Below are 22,305 nucleotides of genomic sequence, written 5' to 3'. Positions count from 1 at the left end.
AGAAACATCAGAAGGACCCAACAAAGAAGCATGTTCACAAAGCAACACGTCTGTGTGTGTTGACCCAATAGGGTGGTGCTAGGGAGACCATCCAGGGAGCACAGTGAAATGGGGCCAGTGGGTTTTGATGACAGTGAGGAATAGAGAGAAAGAACAAAGAGGAAGATGAAAGAACAGATGATAAGTCGAGAGGAGAAGACGTTATGGGCTGAATGGTGTTCCCCCCAGAATTCATTAGGCTTAAGTCCAAGTACCTCACAATGTAACTGTATGTGGAAAGGTAATTAAGGTAAAACAAGGTCAGGTGGGCGGGTCCTAATCCAATATGACTGGTGTCCTTGCAAGAAAAGGAAATTTGGACGCAGACATTCACAGAAGGTGAAGGATGTAAAGCCACGGGGAGAAGACAGCATCTACGAGTCAAGGAGAGAAGCCTCAGAAGACACCGACCATGCTGACACCTTGCTCTCAGACCTCCAGCCTCCAGAACTACGAGGGGATAAGTTTCTGTTGGTTAAGTCCCCCAGTCGGTGGTGCTTGTTACAGCAGCCCTAGGAAATATACACAGAAGATCTCAGGCAACGTTGGAAATAAGGGAGCGGCACTGAGGAATGGGGGGGCAGGCTGGGTGGGGTAGAACGGAGCGGGGGGCTTCTTGTGGGAGTGGTCAGGAAGCAGCATTGCAGAGCGCCTGAGGGCCCTGGAGGCCAGGGTAAGAAATTTACCATTTTGGGAAATGAGGATTCACTCAACTCTCTTAAAGAAGCTGCTGGGATCATGGCAAGTTTAAGGAGCACGGGCAGCATGACTCTGAGCCTGAACGTGCATGCATTGATCCAAGAATTGGTCTGGTCAGGGAGTAGACCTGGGCAGTTCCCTGCCAACGTACAAAGGACAGGCAACATGGGAGTAAAGAGAGGGAGAACAGGATCAGGTAAGGAGTCAGGTACAGGTGATGAAGAGACAGGTTCAAAAATGACTCAACTTCGGGAAACGTCCCAACAGGGTTCTCACTGATGCCAATGGGCGGTTTGTTTGAGAAGCAGAAGGTGGCCATGGTGACTTCTATCTCCAACAAGGCAAGTTTCAATCACCAACGAATTCTCCAGGGGAGGCTAACAGCTTAAGCAATCAAACAGAGAAGAGGAGGAGGCTAAAAATGTAAATCCAACCAGCTTCTGCCTAAAAGCAAAAAGGCGTTAGAAGCATGAGTGTGTGAGGTTTCCCAAAGCAGATGTCTAAAATAGCAGGACCAGAACTTCAAAGGGGAGAAAGAAGAGAAACCAATGGGTGAGGCAAAGAATGGCTGGAACGGGGACTACATCGTGGGGCCAAGCACCGTGAAGCACTGAGCAAGATGTTAAGCAGCGAGGGAACAGAAGGTGCAGAAAGAATGGGGCAGCTATTAATAATGTCATTCAACAGATATTCAGAAAAGGATTAGACTTTTTAGAGGAAAGGCATTTGAATTTTGCCAAGATGAGATAATTAGTGACCCCCCAAATTTAGAGTCAATGAAGTGGTGAGATCAGAAGCCCAAAAATTAAGACAAGATAAAACGACCTATTTTAGTCGTCAAGGAGATGCGTGTCCATTGAAAGGGACAGAAAGGTCAAATGAAGATTTTTTTCTTTAGTGTAGAAGAGACGGTGGATTTTAGAGTAGCAAGAAGGGAGAATGGCTTCAAGGTTTCAGAGCGGGACAGACCCAGGCATAGAGAGCAGGGGGCTAGAGAGGGCAGGTGACAGATGGTGAGGTGTGAGGGAAGTGAGAAAGAAAGCAGACGTGAGAATTTGTAGATATGAAGAGGGTGAAATATTTCATAGCATCACAGAAATATATACTTGACACAGTTCCTTGCACACACATAATCATGGCTCTTAATGAGTTTCCCGCTTTATACCTATCTAAGCACTTTCTATTACCGAGTGGATGCAGGATTTCAGAATTGGGGAAAAAGCAAAACTTTGAGGTCATCTACTGTAACCTCATGATCAACGCATGTGTTTCCATCACATCTCTAAAATGTGGTCATCTAGATTTCCTGGAAAATCCCCAGGGATGAAGAACCCCTTCCATTTTCACATGATACAGGTAAGTGCCTGGGGCGCTGTGCTTCACCGCCCTAGAACTTTCTAGCCCTGCCACATCTGCAGGGAAGGGAACACGTTACCACGCCCATTTACCAGACCAAAATGATGGAGGACAATTCCCCAGAGCATCTCTGAATGGGAAGAAACCTGGTTTTGTGATTTCTGCTTGCCCCGAACTACCGTGCCCTGGAGCTCCATCCCAGGCCAGTCATTCACCAAGACGTGTACGTGCCTCCTTGTTTATTTCACTTAACAGACATTTGCAGAGAACCTACCATATATCAGACACAGAGTTATGGGATTGGAGAAATAAGGCCTGGATCCTGCCATTTCAGAAATCCCGAGCTACTAGGAACAAGTAGGTGTTGACAGATTTTCCTGAGAATACATTTTTCATAATAAAAATGCAAAACAAAACAAAAAAAAATCACTTCCTGCAACATATTTAGAGGTACCAGGGCAGCATTCCTCATCTCCAATGACCATCTCCCCTGCTCCCGGCATCTCTACCCTACTCTTCAGTTTCACCCAATCTGTGTTATATTTTTGGGATTCTGCTTGGTCCAATTCACCTTGCTGGTGCTGGTTTTACTACCACCCTGGAGACTCTGAACTCCTTGAATTAAGGTCTCCTTGCTTTCTGAATCACCCCCAGTGTTTGCTTCCTCTTCCGTAAATATCTTTGCCACAAATCGAACTAGAAAAAAAATCACGGAACTGGCTTATTATAGGTTCACATTTCTAACTCTAAAGTCTACCTAACCTCATAGAGACCATACTGTACCAGCACACTATTTAAAGCTTCTATTCAAAAATGACCTCATTGTCCTTAAAAAACCTTACCTATGAATCAGAGCACTGAACCCGACTCTGCCCTACCCTAATTTTTTGTGTAATCTCAAGAACACTAATTAAACTCTCTGAGCCTCTGTAAGTAGGAATGATAATTCTGGCCCAAATGACCTCCAAGTACTTTGATGATGATCAGAGAGAAGCCCGGAATCTGAGATGGGACACCAATATTCTTACCTCAACTCTCGCACTAAATAGATGCATGAACTTGAGTGACACCTGCTCTCTCTCTGGGGTTCAGTGTCCCCATCTGTTAAATAAGTGGGTTTGACAAGATGATCTCCAAGTTTATTTCTAGCCAGGATTTCATAAATTTACCAGCATAGATTGCTTGCCCAAATTTTACCCAGGAATTTATCAAGGACTCTCATGAAATACTTATGAACAAAGAGGTTAATGTGTGGAGAAGAAGAGTCCAAATGGCTGAAGTCATAACCATAGAAGGTCTATATTCAAAGAATGCTGATAATTGGATCAGCTGCTTGGGAGCAAGACTCCAGCAGCAAACCCCAGTCTGGAGATATTCAATGTTCCCCAAAATTAAAAATATGCTTAAAGTAATTGCTGGTACATTGATAAATGTTGCAGGTGGCACAGAGCTGGGAGGAAAAGCTATATCTAGACAACAAAGAAATCTTGGCAGAGTGGAAATAGATCTACCAAGAACAGCATAAGGTCTTTTAAAAAAAATCAAAAAACACACCAGCAACAACAACAAAAACATTTAATGGAGGAGTGAGAAAAAGCAAGTAGAAGATAATTTAGGATATTGGGATTCTGGTCTCATCTATGTGAACTTGGGCATCTAAACCTAAGTTAGTCTCAGTAATTCAGGCCCACCTGGCAAAGTCCTCCCTCTGTACACAATCCTTCCACACAGATGCATTCAATAAACACACATCTATGTCTTATTAGATTCCCTCCAACTCTGAGAAGCTAAGGTTTGAGCATGACTAAAGGGGTCCAGTAGAATCCTTGAATTGAGAGCACTGATTGGGATGGGTATGCCAGGATTGGGACAATATGACACAAGTACCGCTAATTCCCTTTCCTATGCCCATGGTAGACATCAGCAATTAATCCCACGTTCTTTTTCACTGACTCTAGAGGCAACCACCAACTTCTTTTTATTCTATGCTGAGCAACCACTATCAGTCAATCAGAACTGTACCTGAGATCTACTTGCCATTCCTGCAGAATACACTACTTGGTATCAAGGCAATTAGATTTGCAAGAAACAAGTCCTATTTTAGGTATAAAGGAAATCTAGCAACATGGCAAGCACTGGGGACTCTAACCGTAAAGTGACTCCTCTCTATTTAGAAATGAAGAATATAAGATGGTCTCTTTAAGATTAGCATAAGATGGATGAAACAAGAATATATGCCCAAGGGCATCTGAAAGAGCTTGAGTGCTTCCAGGCTATCATGACTCAATTTTACCCTGATTGATGAAAATGAAAAAAAAATGTCTTTGAGAAGGGGCATTGGCTGGTCACAGAGACCTGGAAAGGGAGTAGACATGGAATCGGATGGTGGCAATGTTTATCCCTTCCTGGCTTCGGTCGGGGGAGTGGGGTGGATTTGGGCAGAAGACTTGGAGTATTTCTGAACCTGCTGGAAAGCCAAGGAGTCTCTGTTGTCAGATGGATGTGGGTTTATCAGTCTTTCTTAGCTGGATGCTACTGACAATTTGATTCATCTGACTTTCTTGCTCTGACTTCCTCTTTAAGCAACCTTCTCAATAATGATCAGGCTTCCCACACAGACTGGCTTACTGGGAGTCAATGCTTTGATCATATAGCCTTTGAATAATCTGGCCCCCTGTGTGCATTAATAAATTGTCCTTCGGGTGCTAACTGCAGTCTCGTGGGTGTTTTAATTACTGTGAGACATCCCCTCTGGCCTCTTCCCTGATAAGCAGATGTTTGGGCCTTTGGTAGGGAATCAGATCCAGATGTATCTACCCAGAGTCCCCACACACTGATTATTGGTGTATGGCAAGGGGGACTTACAAGGATCCATTTAAAATGGATTAAATGCTTAGGCCATTATTCCTTACCCATTATAAACATTTGACATAGGATTATATATATTTTTAATTAAGCACTTTTCTTAAGCAGTGTCATAAAAACAGAGTAGGTTCCTTGCTTTCAAAGCAATTTAGGGTGTGGAGTACTATAGGATATGCATGTACCCAAATAAGTCAAGGACATGAATAAATAAGGAAATACAAAGATCAGGAAACTGGGGGTTGACAACCACTGGCTAAGAAAATGATCAACTTCAAGAACAAACGGGACCACAAATCAAAGGTCCATCCTGGCTGTAGAGGCCAAAGAACATGACTCAGTGGGGAAAAGGTAGCCATGGTTGTCATGGTGATTGGCAGAGTGGGAGAGATGGCATACTGACCACCCCTGCCAACCAAATTTGGGATGTTGATGAACTTGACTCATTTTTTTCCCCCAGAGTGTGCATGGTCATTTACTAAGCAGACTATACTGGTAGTACTGGGTGGTAACAGTGGTGATGGCGGCCAACACTCCAACAGCTCTTGTCTAGCCATTATCTCTTGCCATGCATGATAGCGAGAAGTGACCATCATGCTGCTTATGACAAGAGAGAGAAGGGAGGGAGGAGCAGGCTTAAAACAGCCTCATATAGAGCTATATATATTGCCTATATATTTCTATTTATATCTTATCTATATCTCTCTCTATAGATATTGTTCATATCCCCAAGCCCTAGTTCACACGACCCCAAGATCTTCTCTTGGGGCAACAAGGGATGGCACACACTTAGGAGGCCTGGAGAACAGGCTCTAATTCTGAAGACCTTTGTCAACCATAGAATTCATGGTCTACAGTTATCAAAAGTTAGCTCCTAATTGGAGCTACCAATTCTACAATGGGAAGCTCTTCCCTTGACCAACTAGATGCTTTCTCTTTCCTCCTGGGCTCCCAACAGACAAACCCAAATGTCTAAACCAGTCTCAAAAGAGTAAGTGGCTTTGCTTCTTTTTTCTCGGAGTTCTCTCCAGGCTCTCCTCCCCTCTGATTTTAGTATCCAGCACCAAAAATCATCCTAGGAAATACCTTGGCTTGTAATTCAAAATTATTTAAAATTTCTTATATATAATTTCTACCTTATTCACTTACATAGAACAATAATTACCATCTATTGAGTGCCTAATAGGAACCAGGCAATTTGCATACATTATCTCTCTCTCTCTCTCTCTGTTTCAGGTGAGGATCTAAGGCTTGGAAAATTTAAGAAAATTTCCTAAGGTCACATAGCTCAGAAGCAGAAGCTCAGGATTCAAAGGCATATCTATGTACTTGACTCCAGAATTAGCACGTACTCAGCCCACTTTCTCTTGGGCTCTCCCCCACCCCCACGTCAACTTTGTCCTGTGGGATGAGCTAGGCCTGAACATAAAAACAACCAGGAGTAAAAACTGTGTTTAAAATTCTAAATTTCTGATGCTATATTGACCCAGTCCTCTGCCTCTTCTTCTTCCTCCTCTTCCTCCCCCTCCTCCTCCCCTTCCTCTCCCTCCTCCTCCTGTTTAGACACAAACAGTTCACAAAGTCTTGGGTTTTGAGGATTAGGAGAAAAACACAATTCCCTACCAGGAGGAAGTCAAGGGAACACACTGTTCTCTTTACATGCAAATATCTTAATTACAGCTGGTAAAGAAGATATTTGTATGGAAATTTATGTATCTTTATATGTTATGTATTCAGTTTGCTTCAGAAAAAAAAAGGGGGGGAGTGTTTTAGACTTCAGGAACCCAAACAGGGTCTGTTAAAATACAGGCCAGTGTCAGGTGATAAAGGCAAAGCTAGGCCATCCTCCAGAGGAGCGGAGAGGAGGGGAAGGAACCCACACCTGGTTCACTAGCCCTCCTAATACAGCCTCTGCGTCTGGTTCCTTCAGGACGAGCTCCAGTGTGAAGACGCCTGAAGGGCTCAGGATTTTCTGATGGGGCACCTCCCTGTCTTATTTTCCAGTACCTGTCCCTGTGGAGGTTAAGCCTGAGGACGACAGCACCAGTCCCATACCTCACACCACCATCACGGATGGAAGAAAACAACCAGATTGCAGAATTACAAGGAGATGAAACCAAGTTTAGGAGAAAGCACCAGGAGCTGCGCTCAGGAAAACGATGCTATTTTTTGGCAGGCCAAGGGAAGGAGAAACGGATATGCCACGGATTCCTCACCAGTCAAGATACACCCATTGAACAAAATACACCCCACGATCTATGAAAAGGCCATAATTGGTTTCAGTGAGCTGCTTAGCATCTTCCTGGTATTATGATATCTGTTTTGTAGTATAAACCATGTTTATCTCCACCGAGAATAGAGGACGAAAGTGACTTACCTTACAGCAGGTGGAATTCTGGCTAGACATAATTGAGAACGTCCCACTTCTAAAGGGTGTTACAAATTAGAAAGAAAAAGAAATCTCTCACTGATAATGACTTCCCTTTACCACATCTGGAAGGAATGGGGGGGGGTCGTCTGTGGAATCCTGGGAGGTGCACCAGGGTAGTGTGAGCAAACCATCTGTCTGGGGTGGTTTTGATGCTGGTTCTGCAGGGGGGCCACAGGGGTGAAAGAGACGACATTCAAGGCTCCTTCCAGCTTCATGTTTCTTAAAAATGGAATGATTTGGCATTTGTTCATCTGTTTCTAACACTCGAGGGAGACACACTGGGCTCGGTGGCCTAAAAGATGCATTTGTAAAATATCCATCCTGACCCACAGTTTTACCATGAACGCTTTTTCAAGGTTATGACCCAACACTGAAAAAGCTTTGAGTGCCCCAGGTCCCAGCCTTTAGCTGACCTTCCCAGGCGCGGCTGATTCAGATGGTTACTCTTCCATACTCCACGGCTACCACAGGGCACAAGGCCTCACTGCCTCATGCCATAGCGCTCCCGATTTCCTGCAGTCCGTCCTACATGCCACTGCCTGATGACTTGTCCTCACACACAGCCTCACTTACACTAAAACAGATGACACGCAGTCCATGACTGCCCATCGGCACCCATGTCAGAACAGCCGGCCTTTCCAGACCCATCCTTCCTTTCCAGACATTTCCTTCTGCACATCTTCCATGCGTCGCCAGTTTCAGCCCATTGAGGGACACGCTGTTCCAGATCACCCTCCTGGTTTGCCTGCCTCCAAGCTCCCTCCACGCCTTGGCTCACGCTCACCCCTCTGACAAGAATGCCTTCCTTAAATTCAATCCTCTGACTACCCACGCACTCCTTAAGACCCAAGTCATCCCTCTGATTAAATGGGCTTTTGAAACTGGTAACCCTTTTGTATGATTTTCTTCCCTCTAGCCTGTGGGGGAGTTACACATTTCCATCCTGCTTTATATTCCCTATGAAATTTTAATTTCCTTGGAAACAGAGATTGCATTCTATTCATCCTCACATGTAGTTGGGGAATTAAACTGAATTCTGTCCCCAACACAGGGACCTTCTCAATGGCTAGGGGTTGTGGCACAAGGGGGAAGAAACTAGCCTGGACGAAGTCCAGCAGATGTTCAAAGTGGATTCCCCGTCCTCGGGTGTAAGATTCTAACACTGACTTTGCTGTTGAGAAGTCTCATGGTCTCAAAAACATCACCAAGCCATTCTGAGCCTCACCCAGAAAATGGAGGCTGATAACCCCTGGCAGCTTACTTCTCTGCAGGGTCTCAGAAGACCTTCTTCCTTCCAGGCAGAACATTAAGAGGCTGGTGTGCAAACGCAGAGTCCCACAATCAGCATGTGTGAAATGAGCATTTCTCTCTCAGCTGGTTTGGGTGGAAGGGCTTACGTGGTCAACTGATGAGCCACAGAGAAGCAGCTACTCTTTCAAATCCAGCTACTCATTCACTGATTCCCTGCTGCTACCATTCTTCTTCTTCATGTCACTATTATGTGTAGCTGGAACAGGTAAGATCTGCCCTAAATCGTGATGGGGGAGCCTACTGAAGGGGTCCCACTGCTCAGCCCTGCAGGGCATGGAAACCCCTCCAGAAAGTGCTGCGAGAGCCCCATGGCTGGGAGAAGGCCAGAGGTAGCAGAATGCCATTGTTCCATTGTGTTTCCACTTCAACTGAGGCAGTTTGTGTTTATCTATCTATCTATCTATCTATCTATCTATCTATCTATCTATCATCTATCTATCATCCATCTACCTATCAATCTTCTAAGGGCCATCTGAAGAAAAGATTTTACTGCTATTAAAAAAAATGTGTTAGAAAACTATGCATCTAATCCAACCTTCTAAGTTGAGAGTCAAGAATAATGATCTAAAGTCAATATCACCAAAGTAAGTGAGTGGCCGAGCCCCAGAATCCAGCCCTTGAAGCCCCATCCAGGAAAAGGATCAGTGAAGCCATCGGCGTATCTAAAGACAAAACTGTGGGATACCCATCAAACCCCCAACCTTCCGTGCAGCGAGAGAAAACAATGCTATTGGTGTGGCCAGCACCTGTGAAGAGATGAGAAGCCTCAAGACAATGATGAGGAAAGACAGGAAGTGCCTACATTACATATGGGAAACTCAGGTCCACAGCAAGGAAGGTATTAATTCCATGTCAATGGTCATGGCAGGGACTAAACCTAGGCTTCCTGCCTCTGGTCCTGCATTCTAGCCACCACGAGTCATAGATTGCCAATACCCCATAGCAAACACAGGACAGTATCCCTCAGCACTAACATTCCTACGCCCCTGTGGGTTGATGACCCAAATAACTTTTTCACCTCATTGCTGGAGTCCCATTGTTTGCACCTCAACGTTCTGATCATCATGTCCTCTCCAAGTCATCTATACAGCAGATTGCTGGACTGTTCCATGGCTCAAAACACCAGATCCCACCCTAGATTAACGTCTGAACTTGGTAGATTGCTATAGTTGCAGGTGGATGTCCACAGCACTACCAGCGTGTTGGAATGAAGTATAATACGGTCTAGGAAGTTTGGAGGTCCGGAAGTGCTGAGATGGATAGAAGAATCCAGGTAATTCCCATCACTGAAAAAATATCACTGAAAAAATATCACTGAAAGAAAATCTGCCTAGCAATTCTTATGCCCATCAGGCTGATTTTTGCCCCCAATTACCCTAAGTATCTCAAAGAGGAAGAAGAGGGAAGAGAAGAAAGCAAATTTCAATCACTAAAGTAGATCCAGATATTGTGGAGAGAGACTATTTCAAAACTGGAGGTTGTTCCCTTGTCTCATCAGGAGGGGGAAAGGGGGCTGGGATATTGACCAGCTATGGTCCGGGGCAAAGCAATAATAGAGACTGTTTGAGAGGACGTTGGCTTTATTCTTGTACCTTCAGCCCTAGCTCCCTTCTATTCTAAAGAAGCCAAGCCTCTGGCTCAGTTATCATTACCCCTAGAACTTAGTCCCATCGAATGTAACATCTACAGGAGACCATAAAACCAGGATCCAAATCCCAGATTTGACAGATGAAAGTGAAGTCTCTAACTGGACACAGAGTTGGCATGGAGACAGAGATATCCTAAACAGCAGTCCTGTCCCTCAACAGATTTGGGATTCCAAAATGTCTGATGGTTTTTGGATAATTAGTGTGCAAATCCATTGGCTTTAATCAAGGAAACAAGGTTGTAATACCTATAATTAGCCTAAATCTATTCTCCATACCTTCCTCCGGGTTCATTCCTTCTGCAGCTTTCTGCAGCTTGATGGGTCTTAGCATTTAAGTTGTTTTTCAGAATTCACTCAAGATGTGGGTATTGTGGCTCCAAGTCCCACAGCAGCCATTCTGGCAACTAAGGCTCTGAGCATGCGCAGATGTCTACCTGTGGCCATGTCTCTCCTCCAGCATGGGGCACCCTCTCCCACAGCGGAAGAAAAGAACGCACACACAGTTTAGGGACGGGAACCTGAGGAGTCTCAAGCCTTCTTCCCTTAGCCTCCAAATCTAAGCTCTAGTCCTCTCTGCTTACTCTCTAAAGACAGAGACCAATGACTGCACAGCTTCGAAGGATTCCTTTAAGACTCCAGAGTTAAAAGTACTCATCAAATAGGGTTCCTCAGAAGCTTCTTATAGCCCACTTACCCTTCTTCCAGACACAGGGAATTCTGGAGCTCTGGGGCATCTGAAAGGTGAATGAAGGGTTGCCCTGGGGCAAAGGGGACCAAACGAGAGACTATAATAGGGTTGTGGATGGATGTCCTCACCCCGGCTTCAACCGTAAAAGTCCTACTGCCTTTAAGGAACAATGTGGCTAAGTGCAATGTGGTATTCTGGAGTGGATCTGGGGACATTAAAAAGAATACTAGTGGGAAAATCAGTACGATCCAAACAAGGTCTAGTTTCATGAACAATTTGTACTGATGTTAATTTTTTTTTTAGCTTTGACAAAGTTACCATGGCCAACAGTAGGGAGAACTGGGTGAAGTGCGTATGACAACTCTCTTCACTATCTCTGCAACTTTTCTGGAAATCTAAAATTACTCCAAATGAAAACAAATTTATAAAAAATAAGAGACGGGACCATCCCATTCTTTAGGAATGGAATATAAACCTCTCCCCATTGTTCTCCTCCAGATAAATAGGAATACAGGTAACAGATTATTAGGATATCCAACAAATAGCAAGAGAACGATTAGGCCCAGTAACTGGGCACTGGCCACTGGACAGCCTGCACGAAACCCTCTACCTTCTGATAGTCAGAATCACTTTTTCCTACCATGGTGACTGGGTCTACTAAGGAAAACCTAATGGCTGAAACCCCAGGGACAAGTCTGGCTAAGCCCTCTCCAAACTGGTCAGCATCTCTCAAGGACCAGTATACCCAGCTACTAATCCTCTCCCAGGCAGTTAAGCAGGGGGTCAGGTCTCCCTACTCTTGGCCTTGGAGGAAAGAATTTAAGATTCAGGGTGGCTGGCAGCCACTTGCCCAGGTGGGGATGAATAGAATTTAGCACTGTTCCAGATTACCTGTTAGAGTAATAATCGGAGAGCTCTCCAGCCTGAATCCCCCCCATTGGGAGGAACAACTTTTCTGATTATTGGGGGCTAGCATTCAGGCCACACTCTTTCTCCCTTTTGATGGGCATCTGCCTGTCTACAGAGAACGGAGAGGAGCCGCAAGAGTTCTGCCCCAGTAGGGCAAGGCTTGCAATATTCCCAGGCTGCCATGACTGGGCAGAAAGTCTAGTCTGGGAATTCAGTATGAGGGAGCTCACTGTAGCTGCCCAGCAAGGCCACCATCTGCAACTGTTCTAACACTATACACATACACATTATAATCTCCATCTGTCTGGGTTCTCTGTCTCCAAGGGCTCAGAACTCAGAATCTGAGTAGGGAAGAGGGGTTCCAGTTACTGTATGAGCCTCCCAAAACCCCAACAAAGAGCAAGGGGTATTGGTGGGTCCACGTAATCCTGAAAGTCAGTTAGCTTAAATCATCATCACTAGCTTTTAAAGATAAAAGTCAATTACAAGTTATTTCATAGCTCTGGCTCTCCTCAACGCACTGCCAGCTACTTGGTTTCCATCTAAGGACCTCTCCACTTGAGACCAAAACCGAATTAATTAGTCAACAAAACTTTGAGAATGTATTTTCTTTCCTATTAACTTGGACTCCCTTTGATTTAGAACATTCCCTCTTTCCCCACCCAATCAATTGAATTTGTTTTCTTGTCAGCATGCCTTTTATGCTTTCCAGGGGAATGAACAAAAGTGCCAAGATGGTAGGTGGGGCCAAGCTCCCCCATTGCTTACACATGTCATGTGACACCAGGACATTGGAAGCAGAGGATGAAAGGGGCATCTCAGGATAATCATCTCCATCTTCAGGATGGGAATAGCAGTACAAAGTAAGGATATCTTGTCCTAACTTTCCTGATAAATCATCAGACATGGGATGATATGCCATGGAATGTTGGAAGAGAAAGGAGTTTTTCTTCACCCATAATGTGGCAGAGGCTACCAGGTGCTCACTACAATCCATGTTCTTCTCTTCTACCTGAGGACACAGCTACACTCCACTTCTCAGCCTCCTTTACAAATGCTGAGACCATGCATGTGTTTGGGTTCTTGCCATGAGAAGTGACAGGCCCCACTTTCAGGTCAGGGCCATTAAAACCATGCATTCCTTCATGCCCATTTCCTCTCCCAGCTGTGGAATGGGGATGGATGCCTAGGTTGACCAAGGACACCACACAAAGAAGAGGGTAGAGCTTCATCAGCCAGAATGACTGCATGGAGGAGGGGCTATTTCTCCAACAAGTTCACCTGCTCATACTGTTATATGACCTAGAAATAGGCTTCTATTTGTGTTGGAACCACTATATATATATTTTTGCATCTACTTGCAATAGCAGGTGGCCTACCTTAACTAACGCACTTAGGTAAGCTTACTCAAAATGCCCATTTTGGAATTGGGAAGACATTTGTATTTTAGCTCCAATTATAGTCACAGTAACCAATATTTATTTAACATTTATCATCTTAAGGGCTTTATATTTATTAACTCTTAATCCTCATAGTAAATGCATATGATAGTGACTAGTAGCCCCATTTTACAGTTGAGAGCACTGAAAGGTTAAATAACTTGCCCAAGGTCATACAGCTGGGGATTATAGAAACCGAGAAGCAAACCCAGATAGCATGGGTCAAAGAGATGACACTTGTCATCACTGCCATGGGGTCACCATGACATCCATAAAATTAAATACTCTACCAGTCAAATCAGTTTATTCTAAATTATTCCCACATCCTAAGGGTTACTGTTGTCATTCTCACCAGGGTTTTTTAGGCACCCTGATCTGGAATCTCCAGCTTAGAACCCAGCAATTTTTTCAGCTGCCAGACCTTCCCCAGACGTGTATGCCTGGATTTTGGCATACCTTCTCTCCTATCTCCTGGACACTTGGGCTCTATGCCTTACCAAGACTTGACTCTGGCTTCGAGTCATCCTTGACTAAGACCACCACTCACCTGCCTCCTCCAGATATCGTCCCCAGATACTGATTCTGCTTGCTGAGATAACGGATTCCCCACAACACCTGTGAAGACTCACCTCACTTAGGTGGGCATCTGCTTGTTCGGGCTCCTCTTGGTCTGGTCTAATCTACTTCTTGCCTAACTCTGACTTTGTTCATTCATTGCTATTTTTATGGGCATCTACGATGCTAGGCACTGTTAGGCACAGAGGATACAGGGTGAACTGGAAGACACACTCCTGGTCCGCCGGGCGTGGAAGATCAGAGCACGGGGCCCTCTGATCCTGTTCTTCCCATACCTCAGCGTATGGCCTCCCCCTCAAATAAACCCCAACCTCCTCCTTGTCAGGACTCTCAAAATGTCTTTGATTCCAGATTTGACCTCTAATTTCTTAGTGTTGTCTGATGTTCTGAGAAAGGTATAATGGTACCAAAAATCCACACTTGTCCAAGCCAGTTGAAAAGCAAGCTCAGAACCGCCAAGTGAGTGACCCACAGGAGGAAAAGGTATCTGTCATCGGGCATAGTCTTAAGAAGAGAGAACAAAGGGCCTTGGCACTCTAGTGAAGAGATGTTTGTTTTCTCTTTCTAAATATATAACAGGAAATTAGGCAGTTCACCTTTGTAAGTCGTTTGCATATCACTCGTACATGAGACAGATGGCACCTCTTTGTTAGGAGAAATTAAAAATTAAGAAAGAAAGACTGTAAGGAAGAGCTTATCCTCATCTCTCTCCTTGCTCCTGTATACACACCCTGGATTCTGCACTGGGCAGAATGCACTCATGAGTGCTCACACAAACACACACACACACACACACACACACACACACACACACACACACACAGGCCCGGATTACCTGCATTGAACTGAATTAAGCACAGGAACTCACAAACTCCTGGGCTCTACAGAGCTCAGGAACCCACAGTAGCAAATCCGTCCCGGATGTCAGCTTGCAGAGAGCATCCGTCAGTGCTCCCGCTATATGATAAATCACTGCATCCCCCAGAGCCTCAGCTGGTGTACCAAACAAAAAAATGTTTCATAAATCACCTGAACATGAACCCAGCTGTAAGATCATGAGGACCATATAAACACTGACCAGAAGAACAGCCAAGTGCTGACGACCCAGTCTTTCTATTTAAGTTGAAACCCTGGGAAGGAAAGTTTCTGGAGGTGGTCAACTTAAAGACCCTATTCCTTTGGGGCAGCTGCACGATCCCAGTTTATCTTCCAGTGATCAGCAGGTCCTTCTCTCTGACCCAAGAATGACATCTGGAAATCAGATTATCCCTGTGGTTCTTCCTGCCTTGGGTATGAAGGGAACAATAGTTTACCCAGTAAGCAATGTATTCCAGGCTCTTTACACAAAGTAACTTGCTTAACATCAAAATAACTCCGCCAAGAGACTATGTTTGTCCTCATTTTTTAAATGGGAAAACTAAAGAGAGGGTAGGGGAAGTGTGTTGGGGTCCCAAGTCTGCTAATGGTGGTGTTCGGTAAGACTAGGTCCCAGTGCAGAATGTCTTTGTCACTCTGATGTCTTCCAATGTGGGTAACAAGACTTTGGAGTTCATGACTGATGTGACCTCTGGTAATGGCCACTTCTGCCTTTTGTTTTGCAGAGGGTGAGGGAGGGGGAGCTGCACATACATTAGGACATTGCGAGCAACTGAACACGAAGATATGATACATACCACTCTTGGAATATGGAAAGCATAATATCTACCCACCATCAGTGGGATATGCAGTTTCCCCATAGTGCACTGTTTTTACTACAATAGCTCTTTTTTATTTCATATTCCTTGGGACCAAAGACACACATTTTCAAGCCAGCTGGCCTCTGCTTACACCTGGCTTAGAACTCACGAAAAAGGAAATGCAGATACGTGAAGAGTGGACGTTTTCCACCTCACCCTCCCTTCCTCAATTTCCAATCAGCCCTGCTACCCACCGAAATGAGATGGATTCACCCGCTTGCTGCTCTCCCAGGAGTAAAGAGCATCAGTTCCCAGTTGTTACAGGAAGGGCAAAGCAGCATCATCCGATAACTGATAGATGTGATTTTCTGACTCTTTTGAATCAGAATCGAGAAATATGAAGGGCACTCCTTGAAGTGAGTTTGAAAGCTGCGTGTGCACACATTGTGGTCAGATATTATTTCCCTAGACCGTGGTAAAGCCAGTTGAGAACGGATTGGCATAATCACACATCTGCCTCCCACAGAAAAACGACGATCCCTCCCTTGCTTTTATCAACACCAACAGAAATCTGAGCTCACCCAGACGGGCCAGCAAACCCCGTTACAGAGAGCACAAAGGCAATTAAATGGTGCCAACTGAAGCTAGACTCAAGAAATCCACGGCCCACAGGCCCTGAGGAACCACACCAATGCCTCTCTTGGAAATGAGTGAAAAAATTAGTCTAGATGCTAAAGAAAGACTCTGTTCTGATGTTTCCTGGCAGGTCTGCCCTGGCCATCCGTCTACAGCTGCTGCTGCATTGTGCTCCCTTTTCCGTATCTGGGATTGTTGGACAGGGTGGGTGGCTGGTTCGGACATACTCCCTTCCCTGCTGTTTGGTCTGCTTGGCCTCATATTCTCTCATGATGGTGTATCATCTGCTATCCTTTGCTTGTACCACGCACAAATCACTTTCTAGCCACAAAGGGCATTTCTCAAATATTTCATTTTTCTTCAGGCTATGGCTAAAATGAAGTGTCTCGAGTGACCAGTTCTAATGCCTGGGCAATGTTGTTTAGGCAAAGCTGTCAGGAGCATCCAGATAGAACAGAGCACATGTCAACCCCAAACTCCCAGCCTCATAGTCCACCGTGCTTAGGCCAACAGGACAATCATATCTGGGCTCTTTGACTCACAATATGATCATTCATTCCCTACAAAGAAGACAAAACCAATGGCTACCATGCCTCTTGATCTCCAGAACTTTGTCCCACCCTCTTCTTATACCACTTACCCGAACTCTTCACCCATTCAATGTCCCTGAAGTAAATATGACATAGTTCTTGGGGCATGTGCCTTCCAATTAGTTTGTAAAGGTTATCCCATCTCTGCATCTCAGGCTACTCCCATATTTCCCTCTTTGGGGGTAAATGACACTCATGCCCACTTGTCTTTTCCCTGGCAATAATAACACTGTCAAAACCACTCAATAATCCACTGGAAGGGGTTTCCCAAAGACCAAGGGAACAAATAATACTGGGAGCAAAATAAGATACTTCTTAACAAAAAGCAGACCACTGTATAGAAATAAAATTGAATGTGATGCCTCCTATCACAATCGGAAAGGTTTTTCTAAGGCCAACCTGCAACTCTCTCCAAAGTTGGCAACAATAACATGCTCTCTTGCTTCATCTTTCCTAAATCATTCGGGTGATTTTGCTCAGCAGGACATTAATGATTTTTGCTACTTTACTGTGGGTTCTGACTTCTCATCAAGATCTACCTTTGAAGACAAGATAAGCCTGCACAGTCACCAGATAATTGCAGAGAATAAAATGTGTCGTGGGTAAGGCTGGATCAGGGACTGAGTTGGAAGGTGTTGAAATGTAGCACCAAGTTGAGCTTGACTATGTGTGCTTTTGGGCATACACATACATGTATGAGTTTTTGCATGAAGAATGAATATTGATGTATGTAAGAACACAATGCATATGTCATTGCAATGTAAGAATACTGTCAAGTTGAACGTCCAAGAGGAAGGAAGGCATGAGCTAGCGAGAGAATAATAAACAGGGGAGTGGCCAAAGGATAACCAGCACGTGTATGTCTGGGCACAGGTGCATACGTGTGTTCTCCAGAGTGACAGGGTTAATGGACAATGACAAAGACATGTGAGCAAGGTGTTAGCTCTGATGCTGAGTCCTGCAGCCGGAAAAGCCACCTTACCCTGTAGTAGTCGGTGCTGTAGACATCTCTGGACATGCCGAAGTCCCCGATCTTCACCAGCAGATTGGCTCCAACCAGGCAGTTCCTGGTGGCCAGGTCCCGGTGTACGAAGTGCTGGGAGGCCAGGTACACCATGCCTGAGGCGATCTGACTGGCGATGTGGAGCATTTGGGAGAGCCCCAGCTCGCCTTTCGCCTGGCGTGGTTGCCCATCCACAAGGATCATAGCATCTGGCCCATGGGCCCTGTGAGGGGTGGGGGAGAAGACAGGGGACAGGACAGAGAGAATTCAGGAGATCAAGGGGAACAGCCTTCTTGATTCCCTGTTCTCTGGAATACACCACAGAAAGGAATAAAATCTCTCTTAGCCTACTTCTTGCCTATTTCTATCTATCCAACATTACATTATGTAAGTGTGCATGTGAGTACAACACTATAACCAGATTCCCAAGGAAGATGATGCAGACATACTCTAATGGATCATGAAATAAAGCTACCCTTTTAAATATCTTAATGCTATCCAGGAGTTTCCCCAGCTCTAGATATCTCCTACAGAATCGTTAATAAAACAATTAATTCTTCCAGAGCCCTTACTGTTACAAGCCCTGCTCTAAAGATCTCAAATCTATTAATTCACTTAGTCCTTCCACTCCAATTTTGAGTTAAAGAAACTGAAGGTCAAAATGATCAAATCACCTGTCAAAGTCACAGGAGTGCCACAATGGCCATATGGGTAATCCGGAGTCCGACTGAAACCAGACGTGTGTCTCTGGAGAGCTTTAAACTTTAAGGAGCATCATCAATGGTGCTGAACAGATTCCTGGGCCCCGCCCCCTATGATTCTGATTGGCTGGATGGAGCTCGATCATTTGCATTTCTGGCAAGCTCCCGGTGCTGATGCTGTGGGTGGACAGTCCACACTGTGGGTAGCAGGAACCTTGAGTTCACATTCCTACCCTGTCCACCACACTGCCTAGGGCTGGATAACTTTTGTTAGTGGCAGGGCCGGATGGAGACACCCTTCAGGTCTGGGAAGCCGAGGCCTAGGAAGGCCCAGTTCCCCCTCCATCCCAAATCAAGGCCCCGGATTTGTTATCCTAACACCTTACCTTGTCATATCGGTCACTTTTAGTATTCACTCTTTTCTCCAGAGAGCCCAATGAGCCATAACCACACCCAGAGCCCTTATTTATGAAGTTGTGGACCAAGGAGCCCTGGTGTACAGCGAGGCCTCAGCCTGTTTTACTGCTTCTCCAATTTCCACTGAAAGGAGTCGTTAAATATGAACACATTCATTTTATTGTCTCCTGTGGGTTCTGCCTACTTCTCCCCTCTGAAGGAGAGCTCCTGCATCAGCCCGCAGGAAAGGAGCATCAGTAGGCAAGCCTGCGCTCTGGTCGACCAGGAGAGGACGCTGCAGCCTGCCCCTAAAAGCCACCAACGGGATTCTCTACTCTTTTCCTCCCTCTTCCCTTATATTGGGCAGGGCAGTGGTACACAGAGGCACCCAGGAGCTCTCTGCAGCCCTGCCTGGGGCACTTGGGGCTAAAGGCACTGCTGATCAATGGCATGGGCCTGGTGGGAAACAGAGCACCATCCCTCGGACCATCCCAGGGGGATGCAAGCACAGCATAAAGATCTTGAAAATACTGAGAAAAGGCATTGCCTATATTAGTAACTATCCTGTTTCACAGTCCTGATAAAATACTAACTGTAGTAATTTAATAGTAGTTATCATCGACTGGATACCCAGCTACGTGGAAAACTCATTTAGGTATCATACAAACATAATCACTTAGTACTCATAGTAGGAATCCTGTGGAGCAGTTATTATGAGTCTTGTTTTCTAGGAAAGAGAATTAAGGTTTAATAACTTGCTCCAGGTAACATCACTAAGACGTGACAAACTCAGGATGTGAACCCAAGTCTGTCTGATGATAAGGACCAAGTTCTTCAAGAAAGGAATAAATTTCATTGTGGAAATCTGAGTTCGGGAGGTTCAATACATCCTACAGATATTTTCCATTCCTCTGGGGCCATTTTTGGAACCCCACCTCATAAGAAGAGTTCATTAACTGCTACCAGCCCTTTCCAGGCTCCCTCAAAACCACAGCATGCTAGTGAATGTCTCACTCGAAGGCAATGCTCTCAAGTTTTGGTGAATGTGCTAGCGTGTTCCACTGCCTACATGTGAACTCTGAAAATGTCATTATCAGCCATGGGATGCACTGGAATTCAAAAGTTGGCAAAGACTGAACCCTAAGTGTCAAGGGCCTGATTTTTCCACCTGCTTCCTGGGACCCTGAATTCCACACACTCTCACACACAGCTGCCCCCTCTACATCTGGGCAGATGTGGAAGGCAGAGAAGTGTTAACTCTGCTCTAGTGGTGAGAAGCTGTCTTCCCTGGGGAAGCCTGTCTGCCCCCTTGCCCTGCAACTCCATCTAGAACTTCTGGCTCTTACCAGTTCCATCAAAAGCATCTCAAAACCCAGATGATCTTGAGCCAGGTTTGGGGAAAGCCTCTTAAAACAACTCTAATCTCTCTAGAACAGTGCTACCCAATTGAACTTTTTATTGATGGAAATATTCTATACTGTACTGCCCAATATTGTAGCCACTAGCCCCAGGGGACTGCTGAGTGCTTGAAATGTGGCTAGTGCAACCGAGGAACTGAGTTTTTTAATTTTATTTAAGTCATGTAAATTTAAATTCAAATATCCATAGGTAGCTACAGCACTGGACAGCATGGTTATAAATTTACCCAAGGAAACTCTGCTCTTCTTTTTCAACCATCTCTGTCTCCTGATGAACTTGTAACCTTGTACTTTCTAATTCATCATTTAAAAAAGTCTCCAGTAAGGAGGTTTCTAGCAGGGGTGTAAGGTATTAGCCCCACTTTGCAACACTGAGAAACGTAAGGCACCACGTGAGAAAACAATTCAGATCATCAAGAAAAAAGGTGGCTCTAGAGTCTTAGAGTTGAGTTATAAGCTGGCAAGCCCTCCGGGCTCCTTCCTCAGACTCTTCCAGACCCTGCTCTTGTGGTCAGGAAGGAGACACTCGCTTATCATAGCATCCTCAATGTTTCCCCCTGGAAATCAGTGACAAGGGCCTGAAGCTTGCAGCTCAGGAACTGATATGAAAGATAGAAAGGTTGCTTCTCATTTCTAATCCCCAGGCTCACGGGTTCAGAGGGGCCGTGTGACGTCTGGCTCCAGGGGAATGGCAGGGGCTCGGGGGGGCCGAGAGGGGCTAGGACAGAGGGCAGCATTCCTTGCTTACCTAAGGAACTTGTTCAGGTCTCCGTGCTTCATGTACTCAAAGACCATGATGAGCGGGTCCCCATCCCCACACACCCCGTAGAACTTGACAATGTGCTCATGCTGCAGGTTGGTGAGGAGCTCAGCCTCCCTCTGGAAATCCTTCCGGGCAGCCAGGGTGGGATCCTTCAGGGCCTAGAAACAATGCAGGGCATGGGTTTTAGCAACCAGAGGACAAGTGCCTGTTTCCCTCCTGGGAAGAAACCTGCCCATGAAAAACACTGCTGCTTCCCAAGCAATCAGATTTTAATCAGGGTTTAAAGACCATGAGGTGACATCACAACAGCCAGGCCAGATTCCTTCTTTCCTCAGCCTGTTCATCCTTGCAGAAACAGAAGCCAGCTTTCTGACCCCCACCTCCCATCCATGGGCCAGTGATCTCAATGCATGTTCACCTCAGAGCCCTTTGCTCCCTGAGAGTTCGTGAGAATGGCAAGGGAGGGGGCTGTGCAGGTGGAAAGCCTGACCAAGGTTCCTTCCCCTAAGTTTTCCTTGAAGAAATGGTCCCACAGCTAAAAATACCAGTGGAAAAACCACCCCGTTGCTTTAACTTTGTAAATTAGCCTATGCCCAGAGCCTACCAGAAATCAGGCATAATAAAACCTCCTTGCTGTTTCTATTCCTTGATTTTAGATTGTGAAGGAGTATATATTTGCAGAGAAACATCAATATGTTGGCTTCTAGAAGGTGCCTGCGTCCTCCTAGTCGGAAGCTGAAGGAAGCACTGGGGGGTGAGTGGGACTGCAGCTATGGGAATGGCAGTCAATGGGCAGCAGCCTTAGGGTCCCCCAGAACCAGGATGGGGTCAAGTCCTCCAAAGTCCCAGGGCGGGATGGGCAGCTGGGCAGCTCAAGGTCACTAAAATGCCACAGCATAGCCCCTGTGGGGTGGGAGAGCCCAGGGTGAGTGGGAGGCACCGGGGCCAGGAAGACAAATGGAAGAGAGGGGTGTCAGATGTGAGTGTGGCCGCTCCAGCACTAGAAGGGGACAATGAGACTGAAGTAGAAGACTCTGAAGGAGTCTGAGGGACCATGGACAGGGCCCTGCCATGGGGATGCAGCTGTGCAGGCCAGAAGGAGGATGAACCATAAAAGGCTGGGGGTGGGGGGCTCCCTTCCTGCAGGAGGCTCAGCCTGGGCAG

At 45.6% G+C, this 22,305-nt stretch overlaps 1 protein-coding gene across 4 annotated transcripts in view; it reads right to left on the bottom strand.

Annotated features, from left to right (window-relative positions):
- NTRK3 (neurotrophic receptor tyrosine kinase 3) overlaps positions 1 to 22,305 on the bottom strand; it is a 538,421-nt gene that overhangs the window by 44,511 nt on the left and 471,605 nt on the right. For all 4 annotated transcript variants that reach the window (XM_087856654.1, XM_045813101.2, XM_087856653.1 and 1 more), the window contains 2 exons: positions 21,127 to 21,299; positions 17,843 to 18,086 (listed from right to left, as the gene is read on the bottom strand). In XM_087856654.1, coding sequence (XP_087712780.1) covers positions 17,843 to 18,086; positions 21,127 to 21,299 — 417 coding nt within the window. The remainder of the gene's footprint in view (positions 1 to 17,842; positions 18,087 to 21,126; positions 21,300 to 22,305) is intronic.

The sequence above is a fragment of the Ursus americanus genome, chromosome 28, assembly GCF_024610735.1.
Source record: "Ursus americanus isolate L20-20 chromosome 28, mUrsAme1.1.p, whole genome shotgun sequence".
Classification (NCBI taxonomy): Eukaryota; Metazoa; Chordata; class Mammalia; order Carnivora; family Ursidae; genus Ursus; species Ursus americanus.
The sequence above is the reverse complement of the archived record's forward strand: the minus strand, read 5'-3'. Positions and strand labels throughout refer to the sequence as shown.